Genomic DNA, 17,021 nt, shown 5'->3' with positions numbered 1-17,021 from the left:
CCTTGTCTGAAATTCCCAGCCATCTTCTCGCCCTTCTGTAGTTCTCCCAAGGATGAGTCTTAATGTATAAAGAGGCCATTCGGCCCACAAAGCTGATTTGCTCCCTTCTCTCTGATGCCGTCGTTCCATTAGACCCCTCAGTAACCCCCCTCGTGTCCGAGGTGGGTCCCCATGCCCCCCTGCTCCGCACCCTGGTGTTTCTCACTCGCTGCAGCCCATGTGTCCCCCGAGCACAAGGACTCCAGGGTGGCCTCGTCCCCTTCCATCCCACGGCAGGGAGCAGAGCCAGGTACCCTCCAGGTCCCAAACGCAGCGTGTGAGGAAGGACCTAACGTACGCACTCTGCTTTCCGTTGCAGCTGGTTTATTTCTAAAGTTTAAGGGTTTATTTGGCCTGTGTCCTCCAACCTTCCATCCGGAAAAACAATTCAAACCACAAAAAGCCCAGTGAGGCTGGCGAGAGCGTGCTGGGTGGGGAGCACAGAGGAGCCGATGGCACCCCCGGAGCCAGGGCAGCAAAACCCACATCTCCTCCGCTCCTTCTCAGGCTGTGTGTATCCCCCACACCTTCCCCTGCTTCCCCGTGTCTTTCCCTGGACCGTCCTCTCCCTGTGACCTCGCAGTCCCCCCGGCAGCCTCCCACCGCCCTGGCACGGTCCCCCTCAGCGGCAACTGTGCGTCTCCACGAGGTGCCGGCACTGCTTGCACTTGACGGAGCAGCACCAGCGAAATTTGCAGCTGCACCGCTCCACCACCTCCTCCTGGGCGGTGTGGAAGCCCCTGCCACAGCACAGGAGCTCGCAGCCGTCCATGGCCGGGGATGTCCGGTTGCACTGGCGGCCAGAAGTGCCGAAGACCCCGCGCTGGGGGTCCCGGTTGCAGAAGTCTGGGCTGGCCAACAGGTAGACCAGGTCGTGAGCCGTGTAGGGCTTGAAGCGAGAGCTCTTGGGCACCAGGAGCTTGCGGGAACCGACCTGTTTGGGGTGAACCTCCGTCGCCCCCTCGAACTTCTCCTTGAGGACGTTGCCTACCTTGCGGAAGGGAGGCATGACCTTCCAGCACGTGCGCACCTCGCAGGAGCCCGACACGCCGTGGCACTTGCACTCCACCTTCATGTGGGCCAGGAGAGCCTGGGGAACAGGAGGCAGCTGCCAGCCGGACCCGGGACACCCTGCCCTACAACTTCCATGCCTGCGGGCCCCCCAGCAGCTGCCGTTGCCCCTCCACACCTCCTGTGGGGCTGGAGGATGGGATCAGCCCCAGGGAAGGGAAGGGAAGGGAGCAAAAAAAGTCTTTTTAAGCCAGGCCAGTATGAAACAGAAGGGGATTCACTCTGTGGGAAACAGGCTGGCTTGCATCTGTAAGAGAAATCCCTGAGGCAGGGGAAGAGACGGGGATCTGCTCTGACCCACGGGGTGGTGGGGAGTGGAACAGATCTGCCCAGAGCCAGAGGATGCTCAAGGAAGGGACCAGATCTGACAATGGCCCCTGCAGAGGATGGTGTCTTTGCAAAGGAGGGACTGGAGGGGCAGGGAAGCCGTTTAGAGCAGAGCAGGGAAATTTTATTTCCTTTGCAGAAAAGGCCAAAGGATGTAAATCCCAGCTGGGCTCAGTGAGGAAAGGGACTCTGCACAGAGGTGGGTAGGGGAGGCTGGGACCCCTCCGGGCTGCTCCTCAGGGTAAAGGGGCTGGACTGAGGTCTGCCTAGCCAGAGAGAAGCTCCTGAAGCCAGGCTTGCTTCCCAGCCCTTGTTCCTGCACTTACCTTCCTCCCAGCCTCATTGTTGTGCAGGTTCATGAGCACTCGGCTGGAGGAGATGCCGTGGCTCCTCTCCGGGTTGTCTACGAAGGCTTGAGAAAAGGCAATCCCGTAAGACAGGTTATCAGAGCAGCCCGACCATTGGAAACCTGCAGAGGGAAAGCGGCCATGAGATGAAGGAGAAGCCCTGGCAGGAGCTCCCAAAGGGCTGAGGAGAAGGGAGGTGTCTCCTCCCCTGCTGAGGGTCTTCTCCATGGATCTTCTCCTCTGCCATCCCCTCCCTGCCACCAGCCTCCTCCTTCACCTTCGGCGCTGACTCCTCGGATCTTGCGGTCACAGCCACACTTCTCCAGCTCCCCACGGCTGCAGGCATGAGTCACAGCAAAGGCGACGCCGGCGGCGGAGATGGCGTGGATGAAAGCAGACTCCCGCGTGCCTGCAGCGGGGTGAGAAATGGCTGTTTTGGGGGCATAGGCAAATCCTTTTTCCCTGGCCTGCAACAAAAAGGGACTGTAGCTTCAGAGAATAAGGTTTGATTTGAGCTGCTGCTCCAAAGGGCTGGGCTGGTGGCAGGGTGGAGGGGAAGATCTATCAGTATGCAGAGATGGTACCCAGAATGGTCCAGACGGGACCAAAGAGCCAAGCCTGGCCAAATGAGGAAGAAGTTTAGCCAGAATATTAATATTTGCAGCAGCATGTGCATTTGGTTCAGTTTGCTCTGTTTTGACAGCTTTGTTAGCATGTGGAGGAAGGCACTGGCCACTCTCGGGCTGGTCCCAGTGTGGCACTTGCACTCTAGTCTAGGAAAGGCTGATGCGTCAAGGGGACCCCGTGGGCATACCGAAGGGACCCCACGCCAACTCTGCCTGCGCCACCTCCCCCTCGCTGACCTTGGATGGCGACCTTGCCGAAGACCTGCAGCCCCTGCAGCATGGAGCAGTTCCACCGGCGAGACTGAAACTGGTGCTGGCACTCCTCGACGGCCAGCTCCGCACCTCGCTTCACCGCGTCCATGGCTCCCACCTGCCGCCGGCAAACGCGGACCTGCTCTTCTACCAGCCCCGGCAGACCCTCGCAGGCACTGGGGTCCCGGAGGACCGCCCGCAGAGAAGGCTGCTTGGCCAGGTACCTGTGGGGCAGGGGAGAGATTCAGTTGCAGCTGGGCTAGAGCCAGGGCCGTGTCTACAGGGGGCTAGCCCTCTATAGCCTTATTTTAGCGCAGAAACAGGGCAGGGAAGGGGATGTGCCGCCTCCTGTCTGTGCCGAATTGGACATTCCTGCTCCCCATCCCGGTCTGCGCCTCTTCAGCTTCGCCGTCCCTCTCCCTTCACGCTCCCAGAGATGCCCCTTCTAATGTGCTGCCTTCAAGTTGCCCAGGTTCCCCCTTCCACCCTTTTCTCACAGATCTGTCTGTTTTCTTGGGAGGCAACACCACCCCAGGTGACTTTCCAATCCAGACAGTACAAGTGCAAAACATACTCACAGCCAGGTCACGGCAAGGACGTGCTGCGTTGGGACCAGCACCACGTACAGCCACACCATCTCCATCCCGTCCCTGGCAAAACTCCACGTTCAGCCACGGTGCGGCAGCCGCCTGAATCCCCTCCTGCGATGTCCCACTGCCTCTGCCTGACAGTTGCTCTCCCGGCAGCTCCGGTCCGGCACTGCAAAGCACGCGTAGCCCCTGCCCTGGGCAATGACCACGGTGTGCCTGCCAGCATCGGAGACACAGCGTCCTGCAGAAACCTGCCAGGTTGGCCCTGTGAGGGCATCCACGCCGGCGCTGTTCCCCACCTACAGCTGGGGCAGCATCGTGGGAGAGCTCTGAACTGGGGCTGTGGGGCGGGAATCCGTTGGAATGACCTCACATGGCTGGGGACAGCATCAGTGTCAGACCCCCCGGTCTCTGCAGTCCTGTCAGCAGACGATCTGGTTGCCTTCTTCCCCAGTCAAGTCACTTCAGCAGCAGAGAGCAGCCCAAGACCCAGTCAGCTGTAAACAGATCCTTCCACACAAGAAAAACTTGGCAGCACCAAGCAGAACCATCAACTCCTCATCACTTTTCACCAAGCCCTTTGGGGAGCCGGAGAGTTTCCCTGCGGTGATAGCTCAGGGGAGCAGAGAGGGGAAGACCTGCCGCCTCCCTCATCCCCAGCCGCCGTCCTTGAGGACCCTCCCTCATCTGCCTCCTCCAGGCTGGAGATTCTTCTTTTCTACCCTGCAGCCCACATAGCTACGGCAAACAGACGCAACCCGGCTGCTCCCCGGCTCTCTTAACTCTTTCCCTGGCAGGTCTCCCTTCACCCCCCTCATTTTCTTCCCCACGGCAAGAGGGACAGTCCTTGTCCTTCTCCTAAGCAGGCATAACTAAGCTCTCCTAAGCTGCCCCTCTTCTCAGTGGCCAGCCCTTTCCTAAGAGCCCCTGGGAGTCCAGGAAAATGTGAGTTGTGTGGCTGGGGAGCTGAAATGTCCTGGGAGGAAAGCCTGCCGTTCCCCCAGCAGGCCTAGGAAGTGTCAGCTGTCCCCACTGCCCTGGAAGGAGAAACTTCTCACGCAGCCTGGAAGTTTCTCCTTCTCCTGTCTGAATCATTCAGAAAGTGAAACACGGCTGCTCTGGCCCTGCTATGGTTCTTCCACCACGGCCCTGCATGTGGATTCACCCCTTTGCTGTGCTTTTCCACATTTCCCTGCATGGAGTGAGCTGGAGAATATTGGGGTTTATCAATCATCCTTTCAAACCTGAGCAGCCCCTCTGTTGTAGCACGCTTTCCACCCTTCTCCTTGCCTTCCCAGCTACCCGCATCCCTCGTTCTGTTGGGTCCTTGCTCCTGCTTTCTGGAGCCAGCACTCCGGGGCGGCAGGCGTGTTGGGATCTGCAGCATCAGGGTGTAGCCTCCGACACACACCCCGGTAATCTGGTCTTACCTGCTGTCGACTCAGAGAGCGGTGAAGAAATGCCGGGGGTTGTGCTGCTCTTCCCCCACAAGCTGAGCCTCCAAGAGACAGCGAGGGGCAGAGGTGTGAACCCACCCGGGCGGGGGGAGACAGAATTCACGGGCTGATGCACCGAGACCGAGCGAGGTGAGTCAACCCGGCTGGGTGAGGGATGCTGTGGGGCAGCGCGGGCTCGTTGCCCGGGCTAAGTGCCACCGTGTCCTCCTTTTCTGACACACACGGTAAAGCCAGGGCTGCCAGGCTCAGCCAGGTGTGTGCACAGGGGTGCGGGGGGCGAAGGCTGCAGGCGGGGTGAAATTTCCCACAGGGGCTGTCAGAGACTCCTTTTGCAAAGGAAGAAGGACACCCCGCCCCCGGTATATCTGCAAGCCTTAATCAGTACCAGAGCCTTGATGGGAACTGAAGAAAGACAAAAAGCTGTGAGAACAAAAAACCCAGCAACTAGGAAGTGAGAAAGAGGGTCTGGTTAAAAAAAGAGAGGCACTAAAAAGCAGCAGGGTGAGATCAGTAGTTCGGGTGCTATTGTACCCTCCGAGGATTTATGAGCAGCGGGAACATATATCCCTTGGCATGTCACTCCCTGAATGAGAAGGCAGTGATGGCAGAACAAGGCAGGCAGGGAGTGAGAAAGTCAAACACCAGCAGCAACAGCCAGCAGATGGAGGAGCCGGGCAAGGATGGCGGAGAAAGAGGGAGCCCACAGGCACGGCACCTTCTTCTCGGGGCAGCTGGTCCCGGGGAAGGACAACAGCAGGATTCGGAGTGTCCCCATGACCCGCATCTTCTTCCAGGTGTGCTGGGACTGGCAAAGCAGAAACAGGACTTGAAGCAGCAGAGTGCCAGATGGGCTCTGCAGAAGGGCAGATCCCTTCCCAACTCTACTTGGCAGTGCTAGGTTGCAGATGTCCTGCTAAATCAGCCCTTGTACTTTCTCAACATCGTGCCTCCTGGAGCACTGAACGACAGGGATTGACATTTGTGGCAAACATGCCTTTGCCTGCCGCAGGCGCTGGCACCTCTTCAGAGCTCGGTTCTTTTTGGGTCCCTGCCACGTGCCAGCAGTGCACAGCTGGGACCCCGGGCAGGAGCTCAGCCCCAAAGTGCCCAAGCCCATGGGGGGACTGACAGGACTCCGAGCCTTTGCACTGGCTGGTGATTAAACCAACTTTGCTCTCACTTCCTCTATTTAACTTCTACCTCTTGTTTGGCAATATTTTGGGGAGGGGATGTTCTAATTTTTCCCCTGTCAGTCCTGGGGTTGGCCGAGTTAGCATGGGAGCAAAAATGAGCGAGAATTTGGCACTATGACCCAGGGCAGGTCTCCTTCAGTTGCAAGGACACCTGGGTGTTGCTTCTTTCATGATTACATTTGCTTGCATAGGATGTGTTTTAGCTTATCAGCTCTGGATAGCAAAGTTCATGCTTTGTGGCCAGCCAGAAGCACATCAGGAAGTGAGAAAGGAGGGGGGATGAACCGCGGCACGGCAGACATTGAACCAGCCATGGTGCGGTAGGGGACAGCTGTGATTTGGATGAACAAGTAGCCAAAAAGCCCGCCTCGTTCTGTTTTGATTCAAGCTCCTTGCAGTTGCGGTGCCTGGATCGAGACCTCCGCAGTGACGGCGATTGCTAGCCAGCGAGCCCTCGTGCGCCCTTGGCTCCTCACCAGCAGAGAGGTAAGCAAGATGGAAACATCTGGGGAGCTGGATGGTCTGGGCACACTGGGCACTGGTCCCCTGAGCTGCTGCACATGTGCTGCCAGACCTGACCACGGGGCACTGGGGGGAACCTTCTACGCCTCTTCAGTTGCCCAGTGAACCTCAAGGTGCAAGGTAAATCTCAGTATTTGTTCAAATGGAGGCTTTCTTGGGGATCCTGTGATACTAGAAGCACAGGCAGCCTGCAGAACTTACTTGCCAAGGCGCCCACGATGGAAGTCCTCTTCCATGAGGCCCTCAGGAGATGAAGGGGGGTGACACCTCTAGGCAGTAGGCAGCAGCAGTGTGATCAGATCCCACGAGTTAAATACAAAGGTCTCAGCTTCGATGTCATGTATCTATCGTTAAAAACAAGCCATCCTAAGTCTTGAATTAATGTCTTCAAGGTTCTAATCATCACAATAACCTAATTGGTTATAAAAAAGGTGAAAAGTGGGGCTTAAATATCACCTACAGCAGGTAAAAAGCATCCACATTTATGAAAAAATATACCTTCTATCTCTAAAGCAAAGTTGAGTAGGTTTTTTGAGGTTTGGTCTCCTCATGTTATTTCCTCTTAGTTTCAGATTTACTAAGCGAGCTCACGCAGTTTGCTTTTTCAGCTGCACTGCTCTGCACCCCAATGCCACATTCTCTGTCTGCATCCCCAGTGCAGTCCCAAAGCGCTCCAGAGTTTAAATAAGTCGCTCTTGGAAACACTGACCCTGCGGCATACTCAGCAAGATTTCTCTAGCTGTCTTTTTCCACCTCATTTCTCAACCCCGTGCATAAGCCTGTATCCCACCACGCTGTGCTCCTTCGTCATTTTTACGGTGCTCGGAGTCAGTGCCTATTGGTGAGATAGCGTCAGGAGAGAAGACGCCCAGGACCGGGCAACGAGATGCCAGGCACACATCTAATCTCAGGGCACGCCTGCCTGTTCCAGCCCCTGTATGCAAGTTCAGCTAGGGTTTCCCACCCCCCAAAAGAAAAAAATCAAAATCCCCGTGGGTTTTGCATGTCCCGTGGGGCCTCCCTGCCTAGCAGCTCTTTTGTTGCCTCTGGCAAGAGGTGCCCACCTTGGGCTCATCTCAGTCCGGCACCCTACACCAGCCAGGGACCTGGGCAATTCCCGAGCGCTTGGGGGAGTGGGGTGGTCACAGGAGGGGGGTGGGTGGGAGGGGAGGATGGTGCATTCTTTTCAGCTAGGTTTTTTTGGGGTTGTCTGCCCGTCCTCCAGCATCATGTTCTCCTCTCCCCTCAGACATCAACGGGAGCTGATGTTGCCCCTGTCGCACACCTATACCAGCACCTCTTCCTCCCTCACTGCTGTGTTTTCCTTGGGTGTTTTCCTTTCCTTCTAGTTTCTGCAGCTCCTCATCCCTGCAGCGGGTGCTCATAGCGTGTGTGTGTGTGTGTGCGTGCACGTGCACGTGTCATGTCTATGTCATTCCCCCCTCCCAGAGCAAGAATACTAGCAACAAATCCATTTTCCAACTGAAAACCAGAAAGAAGCATCTGCCTAGGTAGCATCTGTCCACCTAGGGCAATAAGGGTGTTCAAAAGTACAGAGTTCGAATTGCTCTTTTCTGTCCCTGCTGGGGAAAAGGCCATGGTCTGGGCAGATGGCCTTCAGGGGCTCATATTGGTCTTCATTGAGAGGTAAAAAGATGCTTCCTCCACCTCCTGGGCCACATAAGGTCAGTCACAAACCAGAAAGTTCCTTCAGGATTTCAAGAGAGCATCTCATCACGAGGAGGATGACGATTCAGCTGTGGTACCCCTGCCTCCTTACGCAGCTGATAACTTGAGACCTCTCAGCGGCTTTCGCGTAGAACAACGAGTACTTGAAGTTCTTTTAGAGGCAGCCACAAAGAACATGGCTTGTGGCTCTCAGGCATTAACCAACAAGGATAATCTAACCAGTTTCAGCTCTTCTGTCTCCCTGCTACCAGCCTGCTTTACCCGTAGCTTCCCTCTACAGCGAGGGACAGTCAAAACAGTACCTTCAGAGCTCTGCAGAGAAACGCTCCGTTCCCACAGCTTCCAAGGACCGTGCATGTACTCATCTCGTTACAGATCTCTGAGGTCTTGATTACAGTATCTGTTACATCAAATTTGAGACTATCAGCTTAGCTTCAATAACACCACTGTTAGCAGATTCTTACTTCTGTGTTTCCATCCACTCACCCCCCGCCAAAAAAAAAATTCCCCTCAAAAAACCCCAATCTATTTTCCACTCCCAGTGATCTTTGCTGCCAGTTTAGAAGTCTGCTGTTTGATGTCTCAAAGGTTGAAGGGCTAGTATGTCAGGAAAGACCACTCAGAAAAAATGAAAAGGTGATGATGGGCAAAAAACTAAACAGATTTCTTGCACTGATGTTGATGGCAGGAAAGCCTGGGAGATTTCCACAGCAGAAACTCTCTTTATGGCAGCTTAAAACTGCTTTTAAAGGCTCACTAGCAGACACAATTTGAGAAAAGGCTCTTGGGGGATTTCAGACCAGGGAGCTTGATGTCTGTGCTGAAGAAATTAGTAGAAGCTATAATAAAGGAAAAAATCAATTGGCATGCAGTCACATCTAATTACTGGGGAAGAGTCATCATGGCTTTTATAAAGGGATGCTGTGTCTCTCAGTCCTTCTTTGAAGGAGTCAACAAGCATGTGAACAGTGGCCCATGTTGATTTCCAAAAGGCTTTCAAAAGGGCTTGCACCAATGGTGCTTAAAGAAATTCAGCGAAAAGGTGTCTACCTGGATAAAAGGTGCCTAAAAGACAAGACAGAGAATGTGGGTAGATGGTTGGTTTTCCCAGTGGAGTTATAAGACACCAGTGTTGGGGCTTGGACTGTTTGACTTATTCATGAGGGATGAATAATAAAATAACAAATCTGTTGGAGACAAAATTATTCAAGTTAGAAAAGACGAGGGTTGGTTGTGAAGAACTGCAGAGATTAAGAGAAGTGTGAGTGACTGGCCTTAAAATAACAGCTGAAATTTCATCTAGCAGTAATGAGAAAAATCAAACTGAACTGACCATTACCTCTTGCAAATGAGATCTATGTCTACTCAGCTCAGTGCATCCACATTATCAATATCATGTGGGTTTTGAGCACCCCACTGCAGGGCTCACAAAGGCTGTAGCAGAAGTGGAAAGGTGCTGGGGAGGGCAATAAGGACATTCAAAAGTACAGAACAGCTCCTCTGTGAGGAACAACTATGAAGACAAGGACCTTTTAGCCTCAAAAAAAAAAAAGGTTACTGAGGGGGAATATGATAGATGTTTGTAAAGTCATCAGTGATAAGATGAAGGTGAACAGGTATGTTTTTTCCACTTTGTCTTCCAGCACTGAACTGAATCTAGCAGGTGGTGATTCAAAAATTAGTACAAGGAAGTGGTTCTCCACCTGAGATGTGATTAAGCTGTGGAACTCATTGACACTCCTGGCACAGATGTTGTAGATGGTAAATTGTACATCAACTCAAAAAGCAACTGGAAAAAGTCATGAAGGAAAAGTTCCCCGAGGACTACTGAATACAAATAGGTCACCTCTGGCTTGGGAAATCCCTGGGCTAAAATAGGCTGGAAGCAGGAAGAGAACTTGAGGGAGCATCACTACATGATTGCGCTGTTCTTACATTATCCCTTCACCATCCATGATTTGAGATGGAATACGAATTGTAGATAGACCACTGATCTCACACAGTGTGGACTGTGCTTACGTATTATATTCTCTAGAGGTGTTTATTGAATACCTTTTGATAAAAATAGCTTGTCTGTGGAGACAAGTCACCTTCACCTGACACCTGGCTGGTCTAGGCACACATGTTAGAGCAGGTCGTGGTCTCTCACAGAGTCTCAGTCTCACTCACTTTGCCTCGGTCAAGACAAAGGTCTCACTGGTCCAGCCTGCAGTCATTGCAGGGTTTTGGGTCTAGCAAAAGCTGGCATATCCTCTTAGAGATTTTTTGAGGCATTTAATCTTTTCACTTGAAACCAACAACATTCTTGCACTTTTGTCTTGTCTTGCTGGATTATCTTATATTTTAAACTTATGCAAGTCTTCACACAAAGTTTTCATCCACCAAGAAGGGTGAAATCCACTCAGAACAGCTTGACAAACAAGTAGAAGTTCCTCTAAGAAACCTGTCTTGGTGGTGGACCTGCCCAACACCAGGAAAGAATGGGCAAATTGATAGCTATCTGCTCTCGTATTAGACTTCCACTTTCATTGTTTAACGTATTGTTGCCAGAATTAATCTTTTCCTACCCGTGAGGTCAGCACACGCTTCTGTCTTTAATAGATCCTCCCTCTAGATCTGTACATTGCCCCACAATGCCATCCAGGAGATCTGACACGCTTGTCATGCCTGTCAAGTTGCTGAGTAGCTTCCTCTTACAGTAATATCAACCTTACATAAAGATTTCCTCTAGACAGATAATTCTACTTTCCTTTTGAAGTAAATCACAATCTACGTGGGCTCTGTGAGGGAGTGTCTATCTAACCCCTGCAAACAGCTGTGGGGAACTGTGTCAGACTTCCCAACCCCTGCTCCACCGTGACAGCTTTGAGAGCAGATGTCTAATTTTAGGATCACAGCATAATTAAGGCAGTCTCTAGCCCAACCTCCCACTCAAAGTAGTGTCAACTAGCAGATCAGATGAGGTTACTCTGGACTTTACAGAGTCTGGTCTTGAAAACTTCCAAAGATGGAGACTCCACAACCTCTCTAGAAAACCTGTTGCAATGCCCGATGGTGCAAACGTTTTTCCCTATATCCAGACTGAGTCTCCATTACTTCAATTTATGCCAAGTGCCTCCTGTCCCCCTGCCATGCCTCACTGTGAAGAGCTAACTCTGTCCTCTTCCAGTAGCCACCTTGCAGGTATGGGGAGTGTGGTGGGTTGACCTTGGCTGGACGCCAGGTGCCCACCAAGCCGCTCTATCCCTCCCCCTCCTCAACAGGACGGGGGGAGAAAAGTACAACAAGAGGCTCATGGGTCGAGATAAGGACAGGGAGAGATCACTCACCAATTATCGTTATAGGCAAAACTGACTCAGCTTGGGGAAATTAGCATAATTCATTACCAATCAAATTAGAGTAGGATAATGAGAAATAAAACCAAATCTTAAAACACCTTCCTCCCAAGCCTCCTTTCTTCCCAGGCTCAACTTTACCCCCAAATTCTCTACCTCCTCCCCACCAGCACTGCAGAGTGATGGGCAATGGGAGTTGCGGTCAGTTTGTCACAGATTCTCTCTGCCTCTCCTTCCTCCTCATACTCTTGCCCTGCTCCAGCGTGGGGTCCCTCCCACAGGACAGAGTCCTCCACAAACTTCTCCAGCGTGGGTCCTTCCCCGGGCTGCAGTCCTTCAGGCACAGACTGCTCCAGCATGGGTTCCCCATGGGGTCACAAGTCCTGCCAGCAAACCTACTCCAGCGTGGGCTTCCCACGGGGTCACAGCCTTCTTCGGGCACCCACCTGCTTCAGCATGGGCTCCTCCACAGGCTGCAGGTGGAGATCTGCTCCACTGTGGACCTCCATGAGCTGCAGGGGGACAGCCTGCTGTCTCACCACGGGCTGAAGGGGCATCAGCCTCCTCCGGCACACCTCCTCCTCCTCCTTCATCACTGACCTTGGTGTCTGCACAGGGATTTCTTTCACATATTCTCACTCCTTTCTCTTCCAGCTGCTATTGCACAGCAGGTTTTATCCCCCTTCTTAAATCTGTTCTCCCAGAGGTGCTACCACCATCACTGATGGGCTCAGCGTTGGCCAGCAGCGGGTCCATCTTGGAGCTGGCTGGCATTGGCTCCATCGGACACAGGGGAAGCTTCTGGCATCTTAGAGAAGCCACCCCTGCAGCCCCGCCACTACCAAAATATTGCCATGCAAACGTAATACAGGGAGGCTGCTCTTATATCCCCTGGAGCCTTCTCTTCTCCAGCAGAACAAGACCAGTTCTCTCAGCATCTCCTCTTGGGGCAAGTGCTCCAGCCCCCAGACCATTTTGGTGGCCTTCCACTGGACTCATTCCAGTTGATCAGCGTTTGGCAGGACAGTGCTACCGTTAGTATCTAAAGGGGTTACCAGCCTCACGCTACTTTGGAGTCACAGGTGTGTTTGTCCACACGAATCCCATGGCCCTTCCTTCTTTACTGTGCGCTCCCTTACCTGGCTGTGCTGCTCGGTGTTTGTGGGACATGGGCTGCGACATGCTTTACGGTGTTGTAAGTGGGAAAACGATCTGAGGACATGCAATCCAAATAAATACCACTGGTCCCATGCAGGTGAGAACACTAAAGGAACTGTATGAATGTAAGAAAAGTAAGGAATTCCAACTAGCTGGGACTCGGGTATGTGTGGGTTGTTTCACCTAGGAAAAGGAGCTAGGGTGGAGTCAAGTCTAACTGTAGTATAATTCTTTTTATCTGCAATGGATGTACAAAGTCCTGTTTCTCTCATATAAAACAATACTATGCAGTTTTTATTTAAAGTTCGTTCCAGTCAGCATTTTTCCCTCAAAACGCTTGCTCTCTTCTTTTTCTTTCTCTCTCTCTCTCTCTTTCTCTTTCTTTTTCTGGAGCTGGCTTGACTACTTCCCCTGTGTGCTCTTGTGCTGTCCCTTTCTTGTATACATGTGCTTCCAGCAGTGATCAAAGCAACGTTCATTTTCTGGGGCTGAGCAATAAATGATTCTGTACAACAATTACCTCCTCTGTGCTCTGGCTTCTTCTGCCATATAATTACTCACTTTTCTACTGTCCATTTTTCTTAGTCTTGTGGGTTTTTTGTGAGCTCTTGCTGCAGAAGCCACCATGGTGGGATTTTAATACTTCAAGAGATTTCCTTCTCTAACTTAAACTCTTCTGTCTTGGTCTTCCACTCTGACCAGGAATTGTGCTGACAACTGGCAATGACCCTCCATCGCATCAGCTTCCCCATAACCACCAGAAAGAATTGCTGAACCAGCGGCAGAAGCTGACTCTAGGTGACTACATCACCACCCCTGCCAGATGACCACGGACCAGCAATCCAAAGCAGCACCAGTCAAGAGAGAGATGTGCCCATCCACCTCCCAGCTGCAAATGAGGGGAATGACCTGCCTGTCGCTTCTTAGAGGGGAATGACTTCTCTCAGTGCTTTTCTCTGTGCCTCCTTAGCCCACCAGCAGGCTCAACCATCTCAGCAAGACCCTCCCCTGATTCCCGCTGGGCATGTCAGCTTCCAATATGTCTCGGACATGCAAGGATTACAGCTTTCACCACTACCTCCTCCTGCCCGGCTACATCCTGATATTCATTACAGGTTTGATGCTGAACGTGATGGCCCTATGGATATTCATCCGCTACCTGCGCCTGAAGTCTGTAGTGATGATCTACATGGTCAACCTGGCCGTGAGCGACCTCACCTTCACGCTCCCTCTGCCGCTGCGACTCTACTACTATTCCAACCACCACTGGCCTTTTGGTAACACCTTGTGCCAGGTCTCTGGCTCTGTCTTCCAGATCAACATGTATGGTAGCTGCCTCTTCCTCATGTGCATCAACCTGGATCGCTACGTTGCCATTGTCCACCCGCTTCGCTGGCGGCATCTGCGGCGCCCCAAGGTGGCCAAGCTCCTTTGCCTGATCGTCTGGGTTGTGATCTTCATGGGCTCCATCCCCACAGCCATAGTCCACAAGCAAAACCACTGCGAGCTGCAGAACCAGACCGCTTATCTGTGCTTTGAAAGCTTTAGTGACAACATGTGGCAGAATAACCTCTTTCCCCTCGTCGTCCTGGCTGAAATTTTGGGTTTTCTCCTGCCTCTCAGCTCTGTGACATACTGCTCGATTCGGATCTTTCAGCAGCTCTGCCAGGACAGCCAGACGAAGACCCTGCGACAGCAGAAGACCATCCGTCTCCTTTTGGTCAATCTGGTCATCTTCATCATTTGCTTTGTGCCCTACAACACTACCCTGGCAGTTTATGGGATGATAAAGGCCCGGGTGGTGAAGGCTGAGCAAGAAACACAGGTCTCCGTGCGCCAAGTATTAATTATAACAATGCTGTTGGCCAGCATGAACTGCACGCTGGACCCCTTGATCTACTACTTCAGTACTGAGGGTTTCCGTAACACCTTTAAGAAACTGCGGCGGGGACAAGCCTGGGACTCAGAGATAGGGATGCTTAAGAAGCAGGTTGTGCACAATAAGTCAGCCCGAGGCCACGCTGTCTCAAAAGTGAAACAGTTCCCACTGGGGGACTTCATCTGTCCCAATGAATCTTTGCCATCGCTTCCTACTGCAGTATTTTTGAATGGCCCTATCGAGGACTCGGAAATATAACCACAGAAAGGTCACACCGTTGCAGAGTTGCAGAGTCACCCATTCAATAATTACAGCAAGACTGTGGGAAACAGCTCAGGGTAACTTAGCAAACTGTTTGAGGGAGCGCAGCAGACTGTACGTGGGTGAACGTGATGATACAAAGCTGAAAGATGAAAGGTTGTTTTGAATAAACGGAGATGTCTTGGTGACGTGGTCTCACCTGACTCTTTTGGTACAGGAAACATAGTGGGGAACAAGGACTTGAAGCAAACCTAGTGCATCCAGCTCTGGTCAGCATAGATTCCTATAGCAAGCCCACCCTGCCTGAGCACCTCCTGGCCGCACTGCAGCGTGAAGCAGTTCTGGGGATAATCGGAACACAGCTATGGGTACTCGCTGCGGACAGAATGAATTTAGTCATAATGACTGAGGGCAACTTTGTTGTTTTTTTAACTAGGTGCTTTGATTTGGGTCTTAAGTCCAGCTTGGGGCGCCTAAATAAGTGTCTTAGTTTTCCAAAAGAGTTTAAGTATTTAGCAACCCTTGTTGGGGTCAAGGAGAATAGCTGAGTGTTTAGTACTCCTGCAGAAAAGAGGTTCCTAGTTGTATAGTAAGTCACAGACCTTAGCAAAACAACCTTTAGGAGGTATGTCAAATGCGCTTGTGCAGCTGTGCACACACATGCCATACAATGGCTATACATTTACCTAAAGCCAAACGTCTTGGGAAACGCTAGCGTACTTAAAAATACACCCGACATTCGTAATGGCCCCAGAAAAAAGACAAGATACCAACACTGTCGTCATTTCTGAAGCTCCCATTAACACTAGTGCTTTGGCCTTCCTTGTCGCTTGGCCTTAGGGTGATTGATTTCAGGTCTGAGTGATTCGCACTGTTAAAAAGAAATGATGTCACAGAATGAGGCTGCAGTGAAATATATTTGCTTGCACTGTTTGTACATGCTTTTTCAGCCCACACTGTATGGGAAAGCCCTATAAATCTCCCCAGCAGCAAGAGATCGAGCTGTACAGCGGCAGTGCCAGAACCCCCAGTTATGCTCTCCTGCTAGTGACCAAGGGTTGCCTTTCCACTTGCACTGCAAAACAGCCCCTCTGTGGCTTCCAGCAGGACTCGGGCTATCCCAGAGTGGGTCCATTAGGGTGTATTTGAATTTTTTGGAAAACGTTAAAAGAATGGTAAGGGAAAGTGACAAGAAATGCTGTTCAGAGTAAAGGCCTGGTTCTTAGATTTCTAAAAGAGCAATGAATCTTATTTCAAGTCCCTACCTCATCACTGCTGCGGGAATAAATGGATTGCAATGCATTGTGGTTTAGTGTTACAATACAGTTTAGGTGATATGGGGTTTTAAATCCATCTTTCCAGTCTCCCTTGCAGATCTCTACTACTGTAGAAGCAGGTCTTTGAGAAGACCTGTAGAAGATGATGAGCCTCTCCACAGAGAGATCCTTGCGTCACAGGCTGCCTTGGGAGACACACACCCCAGGTAGTCCAGCTCTGTCCCCTTTCTCGGCCCGTGCATCACCAGCAGACCAGCCTTGAAATATGTCTGCAGAGGAAGGACATTTAATTGTGTCTGAGACATGCAGTGAGAAAGGTGGAGGAGGGCTTGCGGGGCAGTAGGTATTTCTGTTTCGAAAATTCAGGACTGCCATGTGAATGTGAGTCATTTGTGACATAGTGCAGCTGCAGAGGAAGCAGAGCTGTGTGCGTACCTTCTGCTAGGGTCTGATGTTACCCTTTTGTTCCAGGATTTATGGGGTAGTGGAGCGATATTACAGCAGCTGCACTGCTGTCCGTTTCCACATCGTCCTCCACCTTCCTATTACCTAGACCCCTTTCCTTGTCCCTGTTCCTCTGGTCCTTTCTCCCTTCCCCAGATCTAATACGCCATGCACCTGAGCACCGAGAGCCTTCACCGCTATGTTTTCCTCCCTGCCCAGAGAAGTTGAATTTTTCTTTCCTTTTAACTTGGCTAGAGCACTGTCATAAATTTCCAGAAAGATTTGGGTGGGAAGGGACCTCTGGAGGTCTCTACCCCAACTCCCTGCTCACAGCAGGCTGCTGGGGTCCGTGAGGGCTGGCTGCTCCCCAAAGGAACGGCAGCCAAGAGCCAACCGTGGTGATAAGGCAGAGGAAAGGGCTTCCCCAGCAAGGGGTAGATGTGGTTGGTAGAGTGATGACAGCCGGGTTCAGCCGAGAATCTAGATTGCCAGACAAGCCTGTGGTGACGAGGCAGGTCCAAGGTTAATCTAAGAAGTCAAGTCAGCATCAGGGT

At 52.0% G+C, this 17,021-nt stretch overlaps 2 protein-coding genes across 2 annotated transcripts; one reads left to right on the top strand and one right to left on the bottom strand.

Annotated features, from left to right (window-relative positions):
- Positions 1 to 661: 661 nt before the first annotated feature.
- On the bottom strand, positions 662 to 2,879 carry LOC104831758 (protein Wnt-4-like). The gene is made up of 4 exons (XM_010567554.1): positions 2,648 to 2,879; positions 2,062 to 2,193; positions 1,764 to 1,906; positions 662 to 1,129 (listed from the first exon to the last, which is right to left on the bottom strand). The coding sequence occupies exons 1-4, from the start codon at positions 2,769 to 2,771 to the stop codon at positions 662 to 664; spliced, it is 867 nt and encodes a 288-aa protein (XP_010565856.1). The 5' UTR covers positions 2,772 to 2,879.
- Positions 2,880 to 13,514: 10,635 nt separating this feature from the next.
- LPAR5 (lysophosphatidic acid receptor 5) lies at positions 13,515 to 14,743 on the top strand. Its single transcript, XM_010567553.1, has one exon. The coding sequence runs from the start codon at positions 13,631 to 13,633 to the stop codon at positions 14,741 to 14,743; it is 1,113 nt and encodes a 370-aa protein (XP_010565855.1). The 5' UTR covers positions 13,515 to 13,630.
- Positions 14,744 to 17,021: the final 2,278 nt, after the last annotated feature.

The sequence above is a fragment of the Haliaeetus leucocephalus genome, unplaced genomic scaffold (genome assembly GCF_000737465.1).
Source record: "Haliaeetus leucocephalus isolate CR32 unplaced genomic scaffold, Haliaeetus_leucocephalus-4.0 Scaffold228, whole genome shotgun sequence".
NCBI classification, from domain to species: Eukaryota; Metazoa; Chordata; class Aves; order Accipitriformes; family Accipitridae; genus Haliaeetus; species Haliaeetus leucocephalus.
The sequence above is the reverse complement of the archived record's forward strand: the minus strand, read 5'-3'. Positions and strand labels throughout refer to the sequence as shown.